Consider the following 21,408-nt stretch of genomic DNA (forward strand, 5'->3'; position numbering starts at 1 on the left):
AACATGAACAACTTTCACTAATTTCAACATTAACAAATACACAAGTAAACAATAAAAATTATTATCTGATTGATACTAAACAAAGAAGATTTTTTCTCATTTTGCGGAAATGTTTATTAGTTATATTGATCTATATATGACTGCACAGAGCACTGTACAAATGATGCCACCTTTTATTACATTTCTTTGTAAATATCCTTTACATGCCTAAATAATTTTTTGTTTTGATTAAGCTGTTTTTTGTTTAAATTTTTTGTTAAAATTTTTCTGTTGATTAAATATTTTCAGCACTTTTCGAGCCCAACACTGATTACACAGCCTTGTAATCTGAAATCTATGCCAACCTCTGTTTAGAACTTCTAGTTCTGGTAGTAGGATGACTGTACTGGATGCTGTTATTATCATTAGCTTATGTACCATGTGCAGTTTGAGCACCTCAGTGTCAGTTAAACATGCCACATCTTCTACACATCATGTACTGCAGGGGTTAGAGGATTATCTTTCTTTTATAGTGAACTAAATCAGGCAATACAAAACTATCTTGACCGGCAAAACCTGCATCAGAAATGGACAGGAAATGTGGTTGGGTGGTATTTACTATTTGAAATTTTAATACTTTGGCACTAGGTGGTCCTGTGAAGGATGACGTGTAATTGCTGACGTCACCATTTAGAAGGAACTTCTACTCAAATAGAGGAACTTCTAAAACAGGCCTGCTTTTTGTGTTACCCCAAATATGAAGTTACACCTACTGTATATGTACCCTGTACATTAGTATGTATCTATATGTTCTTTGATTTATAGTAATACAAAAATATATTAATAAAGTGGTTGCATTATGTTAATAATTATAGAAATATTGTAGTTATACAGTTATTAATTTTTTAAGGTTCTGATGAGTAAAATAATGATTAAAATATCTATGCAAATATGCATTTTTTTCTTTCTGCTGTTCCCGTATTTAGGGGTCATCACAGCAGATGATCCTGGGTCACATAACTGATTTTACATCAAGTGCCTTTCCTGGCACAACCCTCTTTATTTTTATTCCGGCTTGGACTGGCACACTGACAAGTGCATCTCCAAATGGCTAGGCCTTTCGACCATCTCCCTTCCTCAGCCAATTTTGTTCATACAAAAATGAAAAAAGCAATTTTAAAATAAAAATCATCCACATACTTCAAAATTGTATTTTTGATCAAGGCTGACCCTAGCACATTTTGCTCTCTATGCAAGGTTCAACTGGCCTTACCTCTAGTCCGTTTACCCTCTATAACCCTGGCAAGAGATTAACCTCACAGCAGAGCTAAAATCCTAGAGGACAGACCTGAACCTGACCAGCCCCTCCTATGACATGGTGTAAATGGCGGAACCTTACAGATAATTGTGTCCTGTTTAATAAGTTATTTTATTATTATATTTATAGTTCACAGTCCTGCATCAGTTTTTCTTTTGCTTTACCCACGGAACTGGAAAAACCTTCATTCAAGCTTTAAGGTGCCGATTTATATGCATATGCCTTATGGAGGTATAAAGTTTGGGGTCTGGCAAAAGTCCACTGTTCCATGATCAGTCAAACTAGATCTATTTAAATGGGCACAAAGATTTCCCCAACTTTAGTGGAGAAATTATAATAAGAAATTACAAATGACAACCTTAATTTGTACTGGAAGTGATTCTCATTTATTGTGTTAAATTAAGTTACTTTGTGACAGAGATAATAGGTAAACAAAAAGTTGAATAATTACTTTTTTTGATACACTAATTTCACAATATTCATTAATATTAATAATTTCAAAAATAATTTCACACTCTTTTTTTTTATCTCCTGTTGCTTATTCTTAAGCCATTAGTACTTAAAACAAAACAATTTACCTGCATCTAATGATTTATCAGCATTTTTTTCTACACTGTTTATTTGTTCTGACATTACTGTCTTTATTTTAAATTAATAATAGTTTTTTTATTAATTAATTATTTTTTTCAACATTAAACATTTATATAATTAATGTTTTTATTCTGTGCATTAATACAAAGGGCAATTAGAAGATTGTAATTTGGTAGAAAGTGTAATTAGGTACAGCTTTAGTAAATGTAGTCAATTACAGCATACACAATGTGAGCAATTATAAGAAGTAAACAATTTTAATTAAATCAAAATTGATGATTATTCATGATATAAATGACGTTTCTTGAAATAGAATTATTTCATGCTTGTCCAGTCAGAAGAAAGCCACACAGAGATGAAAGTGCCTACTAAGAAAAATATAATTCCACTCTTACCCAGGCTGATTCTCTTGTCCATCCAGGTGAGGAGATCCTTGGCATAGCGGCACCACATCTTGGCGTACTGTAACGCAAGTTCCACGCCACCCTCGCTTCTACACAAGGCCACATCAGCGTCCTGAGCTGAGAGTGAATAAATTGGCATCACTCCTGTTCCATCTGTCCTACTCAAACTAACACAGTAAAATAACACAGTGCCTAATACACCCCAATGGTACCACCATCAAATCAAATCAAATCATTGACCATTGACCCCTTTCACTGCCTACTGATATAAAAAATCTGCAAAGCTTTATCCAGCATGGAATAATAGATACAAATAAAACATAAGAAGAAAACAGAGGGAAAAATGGCAGGAAAGAAGTGGCACAAAATCACTTCGGTCCAATCTTTGTCTTCAGTCCAGAATGTACATTTTGAGCCTGATAATAAAACTCATCTTATCCAAATGATAATCCCAGTGATTGGAGCAAAACCAGAACAGAATTACAGTCATTTCTTGTGTGGGACAGTCTGGGATTGTAGCTAAATATTGTAAACAACCACCAAGTGCCTGTTGGTTTAATCTCCCTTTCTACCTTTATCCTGAACTAATCCTATTAGTGTGCCAGTTTGCCCACGTGACTAATTACATGTAAACAAAAGAAGTTTAGGAGAGGGAATGAAATGCTGTGCTTATCATAGCTCTCATTAAATTCCATCTCAATATAAAATAATAGTCTCTAACAAGTTCATACATTTAGCTTCATTCACCGTATTGTCCTGGTTAGGGTTACAAGACTAAAAGGCACAAAAGGCAGGAATAGACAGCAGAAATGGCTTTATTTAACATGGCTTCACAAATGCACTTAGTGTATTTTTTGGGGAAGGGATTTTTTTAGAAGCATTTTTTTGGAATGTGGAAGAAAACCAGGAGACAGAGGACAGAGGAAGGACAGACATAAGACAGAATGTCTTTAAGAAAGACCTACTGAAGAAACAGACAGCCATAAAAAGTTTGGAACAGGGAGTTCCAAAGCTTGTGAGCTGTAGCACCCATTGAGGATAGTCTAGTATGAGGAACAATGAGAAACCTTCCACCCGAAGACCTAAGGGTGCAAAGGGGTATGTAGGAACTAAAGTTCCTGGGCTTAGAATACGATTTTTAGGCCAATCTTCCTTGGCTGAAGATCCTCAGGTTGTAATTTTTTGCTATTTTTTTCTGGCCTTTGTTTTCTTGGCTATAATTTCTGGAATTCTTGGCCAAAGTTGCTGGACGCTAAACATCATGTATTAATGTTTCTGGGTTTAGAGTTCTTGTTCTTAGGATGCTTGGGTGTGTTAACTAATGTACCTGGGCTTAATGTATTTGGCTAAAATCTGAGAGCAAATGTTCATTGGTTTACATTAATTCAAGGTCAAGTTTCCGGGCTACAGAACTGGCTTTGGTTTTGGGTTTTTAAATTTAGAGCATAGCTGTCTTGGCTTAGGTTTTAGGACTTAGGTTTAAGGGCTAATATTACATGATTCAAATACCAGGGTTAAACTGGGCTTAAGCTTCTGGTCTTAGACTTTAGACCATACTGAGTCTCAAGTTCAAATCTTGATAATACAAGGCCTGATGGAAGGAAAGGCCGGATGAGAAATCACTCCCGCTGTCTGGTTGTGGTGTGGCAGAGAAATGTAAAGAGAGCAGTGGGGTCCTTCTGATACAGTGAAGCTAAAAATATTCATTTTAAAGTTTGAAAGATACCTGACATGCCACCTTCTTTTTCCTCCCCATCATGGCACACCAGTGTGTTTTCCACATCTTCACTCTGCAAAAAGCCACGTAATGTTTTTATATTCCAAGAATGTTTGTAAGAGGCGTATTTAAAAAAAAAGAGCATTAAGTTCTCTCTTACTGCCAAATAATCCAAAGTGGTGTCAGGGGTATCTGTGGACTGACAATCCATGTCTGGAAGCAGCTCATCTACAGACCTAAACCAGTAATACAGAACAGTAACACATGTAGTAAATATGTCATATGATGATCCTGAATAAGCAAAAACAAAACACCAAATTTATATGCACCTGTTTCACTAGACTGCATATATTATTTAATAAAGATCTGAATTAGTTTATGCTTTTATCACTTTGAGCACGCTGGGACATTTCTTTAATTGCAGTTGTTTGATACTGGACTAGTAAGCAGAAGGTTGCTTGTTTAAAACCCACCACTGGTTGCCACTGTTGTGGCATTGAGTAAAGCCCTTAACCCTCAGTTGCTTAGACCGTATACTGTAAGTCACTTTGGATAAAAGCGTCTGCTAAATGTCGAAAATGTAAATGCTTATTAAACAAAAATACAACTTAATCATTAAAAAAAGTGTTTTAGCAAAGCAGCTGATTTTAATAATAAAAATATGTTGGATATCTGTTCCAGACAGTCTAATCTGTTACAGATGAATATGTAATATAATATAATACATGTAATGCAATAATAATTAAACTTGTGATGATAAAAATATAAAAAAAATAGCAATGATAATGAATTGCACAGTATGACTTGTCTAATTACAGGCTAGATAATGGAACAGCAGATAGTGTGAGCTCAGTGATGCTCCAAGAACCGTTCCTCCGTTCACTGTCAGTGTGAACTCCCTTAGTTCAAGTTTCTTTTGGTACACTGGTTTCCCTTCGCCTTCTAAAATGTCAGTAGGTAGATTGGCTAAACTCTAAATTGCCACTTGGTGTATTAGACAGAAGTGGCTACTGATGGTAAATGAATAAAGTAATGATAACAGTAGTACAGTCTTGTTAAACTGCACTAATAGCACCAAGGAAAACATATCTGGCAGATATAACTCTGTTAAGTATATCATATTAAAATAGAAAAAGAAGAAGAAACTTTATTTGTCATTAACTTGCGTGCAACAAAATTTAGTTTCACACTCTCCAAAAAGATAAAAAGAAAGAAGAAGAAAAAGTATTTACATAAACATGTGGGTATTTACACAGGATGAACCATTACATAGGATAACCAGTACAATTTAAGTACGGATTTCGGTGGGTGTGTATATACTGTATGTAAAGTGACTGTGCTCAGATTAGGGTCTGTAATGCTGCTGAAAGAATTGCAAGATGAGAGATTAAAAGTGTGTGTGTGTGTATGTAGAAAGTGATTTTGTGCATGTGTGCAAAATGCAAAGAGATCCTGATTGCCAAAAATGGTTTTATGCTTATAGTATTTCATATTAAAATGGCTGTACTCTGTGATCACTTTAATCTTGGTCCTGTACATTTTGGTCTTGGCCTTTTTTATTTTGAATAGTATGCGTGTTGTACTTGGGCTGACTGAGATGGTCTTGACTACAACGCTGTTGAAAAATACTACCTGGACAAATACTTTCCAAATTATCCAATGTCAAAGTGTCTAATAATAATAATAATTATTATAATATAATTCAACACATGATTATTTATCACTAGCTTTAAATGTCATTTTAAGTAACAGACAGACAACAGGTTTACATACGTGTTCACTAAGGACAGCTCCAAGTTATCAAAATCCCGTAAAATCTCACTGTAGCGTTTAGTCGACGAGTATCTGGTTGAGGTACCATCTTCTGAAAAAGAAAGCAATTAGAAAAAACATGTGACAGATAAATCCTTAAAGCAATAAGGTCCTGGGTTCAATTCCCAGGTGGAGCGGTCTGGGTCTTTTCTGTGTTGAGTTTGCATGTTCTTCCCGTATTTGTGTGGGTTTCCTCCAGGAGCTCCTGTTTCCTCCCACAGTCCAAAGACATGCAATCAGGTTAACCGTTAAAGGTTAACTAAAATTGCCCTTAGATGTGTGTGTATGTGTGTTAAGGTGTTAATGTGTTTGTGTGTATGTCTGCCTTGCAATGGACTTGCGCCCTGTCCAGGGTGTTTGTGTGCCTTGTGCCCACTAAGAGGTGGGATAGGCTCCAGCCACCCCCCCCCCCCCCCCCCAAACCTTATTTAGGAGAGCGGCTTAGAAAGAGGGTGAATCCTGTGTGGATTTTCTGCAACTGTAATATTACTGTGACTAAATGATTAAAATACATACTTTTTTTTGTCAAAAGGGTTTACTTACAAAAGAGTTTTTAATGATGACAAAATCTTTTTGGTCAATAACAGAAACCCCATTTCTGGATAAACTGGGAATTTATGAAAAAATCTATGACTTGGTAATTTTCTTGAATCTTTATTTAATTTCTTGAAATGTATTTAATATTCCCAATGTTTCTACTGACCAACTTAATTGTATTTTGTTAATGTAAACATATGTATACTTTAACGCATATAACATGCTCAAAATAAAGTTGGGATAGGGCATGTTTACCACTGTTATATCACATTTACTATTAATGACCTTTTAATGGTTTGAGAAATGATGATACTATTTGTTGCAATTTTACAAGTGGAATTTTTGCCCATTCTTGCTCAATACAGGACTTCAGCTGCACAGTCTGTCTTTGACTGATTCTCCTCCTCATGATATGTCATACACTGCATACGAGACTGCAGGCAGGTCAGTCAAGCACTCTGTGTTATAAAGCCATGCTTTTATAGCACATGCAGATTGAGGTTTGGCATTGTTTTGATGAAATAAATATGGACTTCCCAGGATAACTCATCTGACCAAAGCCCTCATTTCCACTTTCTTTCAGTCCATCTGAGATTAGTTTGACAGCAATTTGCCTAGAATTGATGTATGTCAGTTCTTGATGCAGCAGCAGACCGTGTTCAATATCAACAGTTTACCAAAGCACTCCTGAGCCCATGTGGATATTTTTATCTCAGTAACATGGTGATTTCTCATGCAGTGCCACCTGAGGGCTTAAAGGTCAAGCACATTTAACAGTTGTTATCGGCCTGCCAGTTCAGGATTTCTCCAGATTCCCTGATTCATTTTTTTTTTTTTTACAATATTATGAACAGTAGATGGTAAAAGACAAACGTACTAAACCTACTAATAAAAATATAGCAAATCATTTCTTTTTTACTGATGTTTTTCACAAGTTTGACTCAATGCTTGCAAAAAGACTGAGCTTTTGGTTTGTGTTCCTGTTATACCCACATCTCCTACCATTTGTTAAATAGTTAAATGCTTACTCGCTTATAGTACTTTAAAAGCCAAATTGGCAGCAGGACATATTCCTTTAGGTTTCCTTCCTCTTTTTATGGAACAGGTAGATTGCCTGCACTTAATTGGCCCTAGTTTGTCAGTGGCTAAATGTGTGATTTCCTGCGACAAAATAACACACTGTACAGTACAATCTGTTTCTGCACTGTGACCAGTGTGTCTCTGTTTAAAATGAATTCGTTATTTAAAATGAATAATTGATAAATGTATGGGAAATGCAATAGGAAATAAGTAATGTTATTAAGGTATTTATTTATTTATTGTTTATTAGGATTTTAACATCATGTTTTAAACAATTTAGTTACATTCATTAGTTAACAAGTTTACTGTCAAACACAGTCATGGACAATTTTGTATCTTCAATTCACCTCACTTGCATGTATTTGGACTGTGGGAGAAAACCAGAGCTCTGGGAGGAAACCCACGCAGATAAAGGGAGAACATGCAAACTCCACACAGAAAGGACCCAGACTGCTCCACCTGGGGATCGAACCCAGGGCCTTCTCGCTGTAAGGGCCCACTGAGCCACCGTGTCTCCCCGATCAAGGTACTTACTTCTGGCTGTAAATGCACTAGATTGATTACTGTCATTAATATGAAATTGTAATTGTTGGAATTGCACAAACCAAGGCTGAAATGCAGCGAAGACCCTACTCTCTATGTTTAAGTTTGTTGGTTTGGCTGTTGTTGTCAAGCTGATATGTAGTTGCAAAAAAACAATAAATGCACTACAATGCAACAAATAGTACTCTGATGAAAGTAATGTTATATAGTGATATATTACTTTGCTGCATGTTGCTAAATATAGTAAAATAAAGAGCCAGGTTTGGACAAAAGACCATCATTTGGTCTTGACTTATCTAGTGGAACATTGTGCACTACAGCACAATTGTACTACCTTTATTGCACTATATTTCAGTAAAATACACTTACAAGATTCCTTCTTATGTTTATATCTATATTTTGTACACATGCACATGCATTAGCAGAGTAGAAACAAACATTATATGGCATATTTAATCAACCTCAACAGTGAACTCCTGTGATACACTATAAACACCTGAAAAACTGACTATTTCTCTCTCTTTCATTGCCTTGCTCCATTTTGGTCAACCACATCCGTAGTGCAGTCAGAGACATGCTGTGCTGCAGGAGCACACGAGGCTTGTTTTCCCATAAAGAGATTTCATTTCAACTTAGTGCCAAAATGATTCAGTCATTTGTGTTTAGTAGTGCCAGACTTTAGACCTGGGGGGTACAGTCCTACATTTCTAGTTCCTTTTAGAATAGCACATAGAGGACTAAAGACCACTGTGATTTGGCTGGAAAATCCCCTACCCTAACTTTGTGAAGTGCCGTCAACCAGGTGAGGTGAATAGCGCCAGTGCCCTCTGCTATTTAAAGTGAATATCGATTCATCTTAAATAAATAACCGATTCGAATTGTGGCACATGTGCACCGATTTTTAACTGTCTTGTGGTGCATCGTTACATTCCTAATAAAAGCTCAACAATTTTGTAATTCACATAAAGAAATCAGTGATTGACAGATTAAATAATAAATAATACATGAAATAGCTGATTATTGATATAAGCTGGTTTATATTTACCTTATACAGTTTAATTAGGTTAGCATATGATATTCTTTTTAAAAGTTAGTTAGCTAGTATTGTTAACTTGTGTATGGAAATACATAAAATAAATATGCCTCCACTTTTGTGGCAACTGTTTGGTAAAAGCCATTTCCTGTTCCAGAATGACACCGAATGAAATAAGTAAGTAAACCATTTACATGGTTTAATGGGGTTGGTTGAGTGACCTGCACAATGCCCTGACCTCAACTCTGTCAAACTACTTTGGGATGAAATTGAACATTGATAGCAAGCCAGGCATTTTGCCCATAATCAATGACTGTGGTTTTCACTGGATGGACCCAAATTCCCATAAAAACACTGCAAAATCTTGTCAAAAGAGCAGTGGAGACTGGTATTGTCACGAAATTGAGATGTAACAAACTCAGTAAATTTCAGGTTTATTCTGGTCTTCTAATATATTTGGGTACTGTTTAATAAATCACATATACACCAATTAGGCATAACATTATGACCATTATTCTAACTGACTGGTCTGGGGTTATGCAGCCCCATACACAACCTACTGTAATGCACTGTGTATTCTGACACCTTTTTATCAGAACCAGCATTAACTTCCTCAGCAATTTGAGCTAAAGTAGCTCGTCTGCCATCACAATTTGGTCCTTGTCAAACTCACTCAAATCCTTACACTTGTCCATTTTTCCTGCTTCTAACACATCAACTTCGAGGATAAAATGTTCACTTGCTGCCTAATATATCCCACCCACTAACATGTGCCGTGATGAAGAGATAATCAGTGTCACTCACTTCACCTGTCAGTGGTCATAGTGTCATGCCTGGTTGGTGTACAATATATTATAAAATACTGTAAAACTGTAATTGCAAAATTTTCTGTACGATAAAGACAGTAAATAAATGAGGATGGGAAATCTACACAGCGGGCCAATCAAAAATCTGAAAGATTTATACTATGGTCTTCTCTGTGGTTCTTTATGGATAAACCATAGATGGTAAACAGTAAAAACAAATGTATCCCCAATCAAATCAAACCTAACCTTTCACCAAATTGGATCCAATTCATTGGAAAAGACCATTATACTTGGAAGAGTGGAGGATAAACAACAAAGAGGAGGGGCAGCAACAAGATAGATGGATAAAATTAGGGGAACAATGAATGAGCCATTAGGAAGCCTCAATATCCTAACAGACAACAGAATAGTCTGGAGAAACACTATCCATATAGTCACCATTAGTTGGAAATGACTTGACAGCAATAATAACAACAATAATAAAGCCAGATTTAGGTTTATGACTCATTTTAGAAAACTGACTAACCAAGGTGTGTTTAAAAGTACAAGCATGTGTGTAACATGTAAAACTGGCTTTTTGCCACTGTTGTGGCTCTATATGGACCAGCTGACAAAAAGGTCGAGAGGCACATTTATGGTTTTACTGATATGTGTATAGAGAAAATGTAGGCCAATAAGCAGATTTGAATAAGCAGGTTGTTTTAAAGGCTGTTTTAATATTTAATTTTTAGCATTTTGCAGTATAGTATTATACAAAATTAACTGCAGATTATTATGATATCTTCTGCACCCGCTATTTAAAAGCATTGTTACACAATGGTACACATGTGCATATGTATTATGACAAGGCCTCCCCACAGTCAGCATTCCAATTTATCCCAATGGTTTTAAATGATGTTGAAGTCAGTGATGCCAGTGAAGTTCATCTACACCAAACTCAAACATTTCAGCATACGCTTTTATCCAAAGCAACTTACACAATGAGCAGAACACGATGAGCAATTGAGGGTTAAGGGTCTTGCTCAGGGACCCAACAGTGGCAACTTGGTGGTGGCGGGGCTTGAACCGGCAACCTTCTGTTTACTAGTCCAGTACCTTAACCACTGAGCTATCACTGGCCCCAAACCAAAAGCCAACAGCAGCTTTATGAAGGCTGTTCTGTACAGAGGGGCACTGTGGTGCTGGAACTGGACAGGACATTTTCCACATTGGATTTATTTATTGTCACTAACTGCTTCATACCAGTCTGGGCCGCAGTAGGTCCAGTGCTACCTGGGTACAACTAAATCACATGGTACTTCACGTCTACCCATTCAACCCCCAAGGGGAAATCAAATAGACGTTTTCTCTTCTGCATGGTTTTGAAAGACAGAGGGGAAACTAGAGAACCCAGGGAAAAGCCACACGGATATGGGGAGAGCAAGCAAACTACCTACAGTGACCCAAGTCAAGGATTAAAGCCAGGTTTTCAGGTACAATGCTGCTGTACCATTGGGTGCCTGTTGAATGTCCCTGTATGCAGTGTTACTGTCCATTTTATCAGCTCCACTTACCATATAGAAGCACTTTGTAGTTCTACCATTACTCACTGTATTCCATCTGTTTCTTTGTATGCTTTTTTTAGCCTTTCATGCTGTTCTTCAATGATCAGGACCCCCATGGGACCACTACATAGCAGTTATTTTTTATGTGGTGGATCATTCTCAGCACTGCAGTGACAATGACATAGTGGTGGTGTGTTAGTGTGTGTTGTGCTGGTATGAGTGGATCAGACACAGCAGCGCTGCTGTCCACTCTATTAGACACTCCTACCTAGTTGGTTCACCTTATAGATGTAAAGTCAGAGACGATCGCTCATCTATTGCTGCTGTTTGAGTTGGTCATCTTCTAGACCTTCATCAGTGGTCACAGGACGCTGCCCATGGGGCACTGCTGGCTGGATGTTTTTGGCTGGTGGACTATCCTCAGTCCAGCAGTGACAGTGAGGTGTTTAAAAACTCCATCAGCGCTGCTGTGTCTGATCCACTCATACCAGCACAACACACACTAACACACCACCACCATGTCAGTGTCACTGCAGTGCTGAGAATAATCCACCACCCAAATAATACCTGCTATGTAGTGGTCCTGGGAGAGTCCTGACCATTCAAGAACAGCATGTAAGGGGGCTAATAAAGCATGCAGAGAAACAGATGGACTATAGTCAGTAATTGTAGAACTACAAAGTGCTTCTTTATGGTAAGTGGAGCTGATAAAATGGACAGTGAGTGTAGAAACAGGGAGGTGGTTTTAATGTTATGGCTGATCGGTGTACATACAATTAGTGCTCTAATGGCATCTGCCAAAACTAGATTCATTTTTACTGCTCAATGCTGGTGTGCATTACATAATTCCTGTTAACACCTAGCAAAAGCATGTTGTCCTTGTTTGCAGCTTGTGTGCAGCTGCTTGGCCAAGAAAACTCAGTCCACAAATCTCCTGATAAAAAGCTGATGTGCTAATGTTGCTTCTACAGTAAATGCAAAAAATAGACAAGCTACTTTTTACTTCCTGTTTTGTGAGCCTGTGTGTCAAATGCATTGTGTCCGAGCTGTTGCTGCTGCTTTACAATAAACTTGTTGGCAGTAGATGTTGATTAAATTGTTGAATTTAGTTGATTTTCGCCATGCAAACGTATCATTTGGAAAATATTTACTAAATAATGGCCATAATTTTCGAAGATATTTGTAGAATAATTGTAATAAGTTCTAGAACTTCTGCTTACTGGAACAAAAATAAAAACACATATTTGCTTTGCTTTTTATATTGTGTGTAAGTAAAAAAAAATGAACCAAAGATTGCTTGTACCCTTGACTATTTCTGTACAAGCAGCTGGTACAGTCTATTCTTAGGTGCAGCTTAAATACAATGTCAAAATGCAACAAGACAGGAAGTGCCAGAACTGATCATGCACTGGTTAAGATGCAGTGTGCTTGCATTCAACACACACACACACACACACACACACACAAACACACACACACACACACACACACACACAAAGAAACAATGACACACAAGACAGTTAATCAGAACATTGATTGAAGGCCACTATTTGTCCAGCTTGGCTTAACATTGTTCGTCTTCACCTCTTGTCTGATTAAACTCACCTTTGGGTTGCCTTAAAGGTGCGGCCCCTTCTGTCTCCTCCATCTAGTCCTCTATCACCACGGTAAACCCTGGCCGACAACAGAGCGTACAGTATCCTCCCTCACTGGTTACTCCATCCACCGTACAGAAGATGCTGAAGGTCACTTCAGACCCAGGAGAACCGGGTCAGATGGGTTAGATTTCTGCGATCATTAAATCAGTCGGATAGTCAGGCTCAAAGTCAAACATGTGACCATTTCTCTTGTCACACATTTGCTCTAAGCACGCTGAGCTTCCTCTGTGCTTCCTCTAAAGCGGAGGTTGGCCAACGCTGTTTCACCATAGTGTAAAGAGGAAGTGTGTCTCGCTGTCACTCTGAGACACACCTAACACCCAGAACTAATGCTGAGCACAGAAGTAAATATGAGCGGCTGCTGCTGCTGGATGAACAGGCTCCATCAGTGGTTGCTGATATTACGAATAAACTGACGTTAAGCATGGAATGAATGAACAACCCCATGTTTACATTTGCTGCATTTAGCAGACGCTCTTATTATTCTCATCCTATCTTATTAAAAGTGACTTACAGTTATGACTGAATACAACTCGAGCAATTGAGGGTTAAGGGCCTTGCTCAGGGGCCCAATAGTGGCACCTTGACGGTGGTGAGGCTTGAACCAGCAACCTTCTGATTACTAGTCCAGTCTTTTAATAGCTAAGATACCCTAGCCTTATGTTTAAGATACACTAATGTTGTATGTACATGTAATTACACACATGGATGAGAAATTCATTCATTTATTTTACCACTTTTTTATCCTACTCAGGGTCAAGGTGGGCCTGATTCACAGGGCGGACAGGTCGCTAGTCCTTTACAGGGCAAACACACACACACACACACACACTCATACCAAGCCCGATTTTAGTACCACCAATTAACCTGACTGTATGTGTTTGGACTTTAGAAGAAAACCGGAGCACCTGGAGGAAACCCACACAAACACAGGGAGAACATGCAAACTTCACACAGAATGGACCCGGACCACCACACCTGGAAATTGAACATTCTTGCTGTAAGGCAAGAGTGCTACCCACTGAGCCACCATGCCATCGGATGAGGAACTAAAGGGAATACAATTTAGTGTCGTATTGTGGCGGAGCTATTTACCAAGAGCTATTTAGGACAGCTTTAATGTGCCTGGTAGATTCTTGGTAAAAGTCTTTGTAACTAGAAGATCCTACTACAAGTATTTGTTTCAATGGGGCATTGATCTTGGGTAATAAATCCTGGCTGTAGTCAGCATTCCAATTAATGTTAAATGTGTTAGATTCAGGTCAAGGCTCTATGTAGGTCGCCACTCAGGTGGAGCAGCGGTAAAGTACGCTAGCTCACCAGAGTTGGGGTTTCGAATACATCGTATCGAATCTCAGCTCTGCCTTTCCGACTAGGCTGGGTGGCTGCATGAATCATAGGTCCTCATAACTGGTGCGACTGCAGCCCCTGCTGGCTGACTGATGGCGCCTGCACAGGGTTGAGGAATAATGCTGATGGGGGTGTGGCCCTCCGTACACAGTGCCCGTCAAGTGTATGAACTCGACTCGTGCAGGTGAAAAATGCAGTCTGTACTGACTGTGCGTACCGAGAGAGGCGTATGTCAGTTGAGAGGCGTCCTCAGTCAGCAGTGCAGGGTCGAATCAGTATAGAGGACGCAGTCAGGGTAATTGGACACAACTAGACTGGGGGATAAAAATGGAGGGGGGGGGAATACATATATATATATATATATATATACATATATATATATATAAAGGCTCTATGTTGGTCGGTAAAGTTCTTCTTCACCACACTCAAAGAGAAGGGGTAAAAGATCAGCAGATAAGTTTCTGGACTATTCATCAGAAGGATGCTGGTTCATGCACCACCATTGCTAAGTTGCCACTGTTGGGCTCCTGAGCAAGGTACCCTCAACTGCTTGCACTGTATTCAGTAACAACTGTAACTGGCTTGGATAAAATCTTAAGTCCATAAACATAAAAAACACTTACATTGTACACAGAAGCATTATTACACTGGAACTATAAAGGGCATTCCCCAAACTGTTCTTTCATTTATTTAATTAGTTTTACTAATGACTTCATTCTTAGATTTACAGTGGTCCTGCGCTCCCCCCCCAAAAAAACAGCAATCATCAGGGTGGCAATCATCCACTCACTCTCCTACTCAGTAAAAAATTTAAAGTAGCCAATCCACCTTCTGCAAGACAAGAGCAGCCACAGAGAAGAGATGCTGTAACATGAAGAACAAGCCTAACACCTAAAAGCCAGTGACTGAAGACAAGGATTAAACCCACATTTCCAGAACCCATGTTTCTGTGTGGCACCAACTCTATCAGCTGTGCCACTGTACTGCCCGCTTTCATGTAATATTCCACTGACCAATGTTAGTGATAATTCTGGGTTTGGTGGAGTTGGCACCTTCACAGCCCATGTGCCACAGGTTATGAGTCCCTGCCCAAAGAGGATAACTGAACCCAAACCATGACAGCTAAATGCCAGGGAGTCAAGAATTCAGACCTATACTGTTCTCTTGGTACATGCCACCCATGTACTACTTACTTCTTGAGAATATGGTGAAGGAGATTCATATTTTTATCACTGTACTGAAGGGTTTCGGGTCAGGGGTTTTGTTCCTGTTTCAGCATTATTGTGCCCTCTGCACAGAGCAAGTTGTCAGACATCACTGCCTGATTTACATTTTTTTTTGTAATGGGTAAAAATTCCCACAGGCACACTCTTGGAAAAGAGTAATCTTGGAAGTGGAGATGTAATAGCCAAAAGTTGGGGTGGGTGGTTTTAACTCCACAATAATGCCCATGGTTTTGGAATGGTGTGTACTAAAAGCTCATGGTCAGGTGTCCATTTACTTTTAGTCATATAGAGCTCTTTCTCTTTCTATGTTGCTTTTCTTGTCAGTGACCTGAAAAGCACATTGTTTTGTTCCCGTCACCTATTTATATCAGTGATATGATTCTGTTTTGATTAATTTCCTTATCCACACTAATGTTTCAGTCTTGTTTTAGTCATGCTTTCTGATGTTTGCATTTATTATGCATTTAGGTGCATTATTAACAGACACAAATTGTAATTACAGTTTTTCTCAATTGCTAATACACAATTTCTGAAACCTTGCTCCATTTTCTTAAAACATTAAACACAAAACCTCAGCAGCATTTACAAAACCTCTGACTCCTCTTGCAAAATCAAACTTTCGCCTCAAAACAGATTTACCTGTGCTCAAAACCAAACACTGCTCTCAAATCAAAAACAAAGCCATCAAAATGATATACACTATCAAGCAGTCAGTAAACAATACACCAAAAAATAGAAAACACACTGTTCAAAACATATAGTTATAGAGAAGTAAATTTTTAATCTCAAAACAAATTTCATATTTTTCCGTCATTGTCTTTTGATGAACGAAAACATGTTCTATCATAGTAGCTCAACTGCAATTCTTGTTCTTTGTTGATATGAACCTGCAACCAGTCAAAATCTATTGAGCAGTCAGTACTGTAAACAAATGGAAAGCACAATGTTCAGGGTCATATAATTTGTTTATTGTACAGTATACAGCCTACAATGCACTGTACTACGTACAGTATACAATACATATATACAAAGGGACAAAAATCAAAGGACTAAACAGCTGATCAATGTGCTTATTCTTGTCTTTGGGCTGGGTCAGGCCAGAGCACTTCGTCGACATCACAAGCAATATTTTCCCTCTTGAGGCAACGGGGGAAGAAGCCTCTTGTGTGCCGTATCCAGCCCTGACATGATTCCTCACCTATATCACCACAGGCTAAAGCCATGGCTTGCAGCAGATTTTTTCTGGTGTAGGGTTGTCGATCATATACTTTCCATCTCCAAGAGGAGAAAAACTCCTCAATAGGATTCAGGAAAGGCGAGTATGGAGGGAGGTACAAGTTCATAAACTGCCCATTGATGTTAAACCATTCCCTTACCCGAGCAGCTCGGTGGAAACTGACATTGTCCCACACTATCACATAGGTGGGAATGGGATTCTCATTTAGCTCTTGACCCTGCAGCTCTTGACCCTGCTGCACAAATAAAATATCTCTTACAGTGGCAAGAAATCTTAGAAGGTGCTGGGTGTTATATGGCCCGAGTATAACATGGTGATGTAGAACACCATGGTTGCTGATAGCAGCACAGATTGTGACATTGCCACCTCGTTAACCAGGGATTTCAACAATGGCCCGCTGTCCAATCACGTTTCGGCCTCTCCTTCTCCTCTTTGTTAGATTGAAGCCTGCTTTATCGACAAAGATTAACTCATGGGGTCTGTCCAAGGATTCCAAGTCAAATATTGTCTGTGTAGAAATACAATATATTGTATGCAGAATTTTGTAAGTCGTACAGAGACAGTGCTATATTGTACAATTAGGCCTACTGTATGCACTTCTGATTCAAATACATTGTATGTACTGAAAAGTAATGTCATTCACATAGTATGTGGCAGTACTGTAGACAATCTGGATTACAGAAAATGTGTCTGAATGAACACTTACTTGCACATCTTGAGCTCGCAGTTCTTTCACCCTTGGTGAGTTGCGCTCAAAAGGTACTCTGTATACTTGTTTCATTCGCATCCTGTTACGATGGAGGACATGGTCAATTGTGGAAATGCTCACACTGTCAATTCACTGGAAGTGTGTGTTGTCTTGTATCACTTGTTTCTGGATTTCTCTAAGTCGTATTGTATTATCTTGAAGGACCATGCCCACTATAACGGCCTCTTGCTACTGACTGGAATATAGCTGTCCTTCCACCTGCATGTGGCAGCCTTGCAATTCTACAAGAAGTAGATGTGCAGTTACAAAAAATATTCATTTAGTACAATACATACAGTGATGAACTTTACAAATGTCTATTGAACAGCTGCATATACTGTAGTACAGTAAATTTGCAATTACAAAAATACAGTTGTATACTGTACCTGTTCTCTTCTCTGAATGTCCTTACTATGGTGGACACAGAAAATCGGCTCAAATTGGGTTGCACTCTAAGTCCTGCTTCCCTCATTGTCAGTCCATGGACAAGAACATGGTCTATGACTGTTGCTCGAATTTCATTGGATATTTCCAATCTTTGTCTTCCTTTTCCTCTTCGTCCTCCTCTTCCTCTTTCTTGCCCTCCTCCTCTTGATCCTCGTCCCCACCTCGCATACGCACTCGTCCTCGTCCTCTCACATAATTTCTTCTATCCATTCTCAGACTTTCTCATTCCCACCTTCAACAACCTGTTTGCTCTCTCAACTGGCTTATATTGATTGTGTCACATCATTTGAAACAAGTGAAATCAATTTTGAGTGGTCGTGTTTAATCAATGACATGTGCACTTCATTTGTATTTACTTGTTGCCACTTGTATTTAGCAGTATGGATGACATGTGCATTAGAGTGAAGAATGTGTTTTGAGAATGAGAATGTGTTTAGAGTTTTGCTGAAAAATGTGAGATCTGCAAGGTTTTACCATGTGAAATGGTTTAATGTATTGACAACAGACTGAACAATTAGCTAAATGAGTTTAGGCAACTGGGAACTCTGTTCAGCCAATAGGATTTAGTGTTTTAGCAATTGAGAAAAACTGTAAAACACCACAAGACACATAACGGCTATCACATTACAGGATACTACCGCTGTTATGCCCTCTTGTGGCTATAATATGAATTACAAGGCTTAAAGGAACAGTTTTACCAAATTTGACAAATTCCTACATCGTGATCTCAAGAAACAATGTTTATCATCATGTTATTCTGAGATTACATTAGTTATTTATTAGGTTTTTAACGTCTTGTTTACACACTTTGGTTACATTCATAACAGAAACGCTAGGTACTCGATACACAAGATTTATCAGTTCACAAGTTTGTCAAACACAATCACGAACAATTTTGTATGTCCAATTCACCTGACAGCATGTTTTTGGACTGTGGGAGGAAACCAGAGCACCCGGAGGAAACCCACACAGACACGGGGAGAACATGCAGACCACACAGAAAGGACCCGGACCGCCCCACCTAGGGATCGAACCCAGGACATTATTGCTGTGAGGCGACAGTGCTACCCACTGAGCCACGGTGGCCCTATCTTGAGACTACAAGATTAAAAAAAAGAAAACACATGGCCTTTGGCCTTTCTGGACTTCTGTACCAATCAGCCTAAAGGGTATCTCTTTAATTTGATGTTCTCCTAAACTGAAAATGAAATAAACAAGTAATGATTAAGGAAACTGCTTTTGTTATTTTGAGATCATGAGAAAAATAAGTCGTGATCTCAAGGAAACAACTTTTGTTTTCTTGAGATCACAAGATAAAAAAATAACTTCCATACCAACCGCCCTAATAATATTCCTTTATTTATTAGGATTTTAATGTCATGTTTCACACACTTTGGTTACATTCATGACAGAGTTCAAGTTTTTAATGTCAAGCAGTCATGGACAATGTTGTGTCTCCAATTCACCTCACTTGCATGTTTTTGGACTGTGGGAGGAAACCGGAGCCCCCGGAAGACACCCACGCAGAGAACAAGGAGAACATGCAAACTCCACACATAAAGGATCTGGACCGTGGGAATCGAACCCAGGACCTTCTTGCTGTGAGATGACAGTGCTACCCACCGAGCCACCGTGCTGACTGGTATTTCTTTAATTTGTTGTTCTTTTTATCTGAAAAGGAAATAAATAAATCATAATTTCAAGGAAACAGGTTTTGTAATTTTGATAGTAGTAAATTGTAAAGTAAAGTAAATTGGTGCTTTCTTTAACTGAAAATGAAATAAATGTGGAAAGTGGTGCCTTTAAGGTGACAGCTTTTGTTATTTTGAGATCAAGAGATAAATAAGTCAAGAAAACGATTGTTATCTTGAAATCATGAGATAAGTTGTGATCTAAAAAAAAACATTTTTATTCTGAGATCACAAATAAAATAAAATAAAAAATAACACATGGCCTTTCTGGACTTCCATACCAATCAGCCAAAAGGGTATCTGTTTAATTTGGTGCTCCTTAAACTGAAAATAGTTTTAATTGTTTCGTCATGAGATTAGAAATAGAACTTTAAAAAGAAATGCTCAAGTGACAGTGACTCAAGTCCAGCAAATCTGGCAAAAAGGTCAAGCCAGTTTCTGGAGAACTAGAAAGAAGTCAGAGGCACATTAGTACAAATATACACTGATCAGCCATAACATTAAAACCTGCTTCTTGTTTCTAATCTCACTGTCAATTTTATCAGCTCCACTTACCATATAGAAGCACTTTGTAGTTCTACAATTACTGACTGTAGTCCATCTGTTTCTCTGCATGCTTTGTTAGCCCCCTTTCATGCTGTTCTTCAATGGTCAGGACTCTCACAGGACCACCACAGAGCAGGTAGTCTTTGGGTGGTGGATCATTCTCAGCTGGTATGAGTGTATCAGACACAGCAGCGCTGATGGAGTTTTTAAATACCGTGTCCACTCACTGTCCACTCTATTAGGCACTCCTACCTAGTAGATGTAAAGTCAGAGACGATCGCTCATCTATTGCTGCTGTTTGAGTTGGTCATCTTCTAGACCTTCATCAGAGGTCACAGGACACTGCCCACAGGGCGCTGTTGTCTGGATATTTTTGGTTGGTGGACTATTCTCAGTCCAGCAGTGACAGTGAGGTGTTTAAAACTCCAGCAGCGCTGCTGTGTCTTATCCACTCATACCGGCACAACACACACTAACACACCACCACCATGTCAGTGTTACTGCAGTGCTGAGAATGATCCACCACCTAAATAATACCTGCTCTGTAGTGGTCCTGGAAGAATCCTGACCATTGAAGAACAGCATGAAAGGGAGCTAACAAAGCATGCAGAGAAACAGATGGACTACAGTCAGTAATTGTAGAACTACAAAGTGCTCCTATATGGTAAGTGGAGCTGATAAAATGGACAGTGAGTGTAGAAACAAGGAGGTGGTTTTAATGTTATGGCTGATCAGTGTAAGATGAACCACCAACATCTTATTTGTAAATACGTATAGAAGAATAGAACACTGAACTCTGTTATTACAGATCAGGCACTTAATAATAATACACATGAATCTTAATTGTTTGGTTGTTGTTCTAGAGGTGATAGTAATTATAACAGGTTTCTTTTTTATTTTTCCAGTTTAACTGAGTGATTAGGAACTCTTTATAGTCATTGTTCACTTCTTGTTTCACTAGAATTTAAATATGATATGACTCAGAGTCCTAATTCTCTTAGCCATTTATAAACATGGGGAAGTGTGTTGACTTTCAGAACTCATGCAATTGATATTAAAATGATATTTTAAATAGCTGCATGCTTGAAAATACAATGAATAAGAAGTAACTAAAAACAGCTGTATAAACCTAGACAAGTTA

The 21,408-nt window shown here is 38.5% G+C and overlaps 1 protein-coding gene across 1 annotated transcript in view; it reads right to left on the reverse strand.

Moving 5' to 3' along the window:
- gmip (GEM interacting protein) overlaps positions 1–13,080 on the reverse strand; it is a 32,487-nt gene extending 19,407 nt beyond the window's left edge. Inside the window, exons 1-5 of the mRNA XM_062986347.1 lie at positions 12,970–13,080; positions 5,783–5,873; positions 4,170–4,245; positions 4,019–4,082; positions 2,284–2,409 (exon numbers count right to left, since the gene is read on the reverse strand). Of these exons, the coding sequence (XP_062842417.1) occupies positions 2,284–2,409; positions 4,019–4,082; positions 4,170–4,245; positions 5,783–5,873; positions 12,970–13,012 (400 nt within the window). The 5' untranslated portion in view covers positions 13,013–13,080. The remainder of the gene's footprint in view (positions 1–2,283; positions 2,410–4,018; positions 4,083–4,169; positions 4,246–5,782; positions 5,874–12,969) is intronic.
- Positions 13,081–21,408: the final 8,328 nt, after the last annotated feature.

Source organism: Trichomycterus rosablanca, chromosome 2 (genome assembly GCF_030014385.1).
Source record: "Trichomycterus rosablanca isolate fTriRos1 chromosome 2, fTriRos1.hap1, whole genome shotgun sequence".
Classification (NCBI taxonomy): domain Eukaryota; kingdom Metazoa; phylum Chordata; class Actinopteri; order Siluriformes; family Trichomycteridae; genus Trichomycterus; species Trichomycterus rosablanca.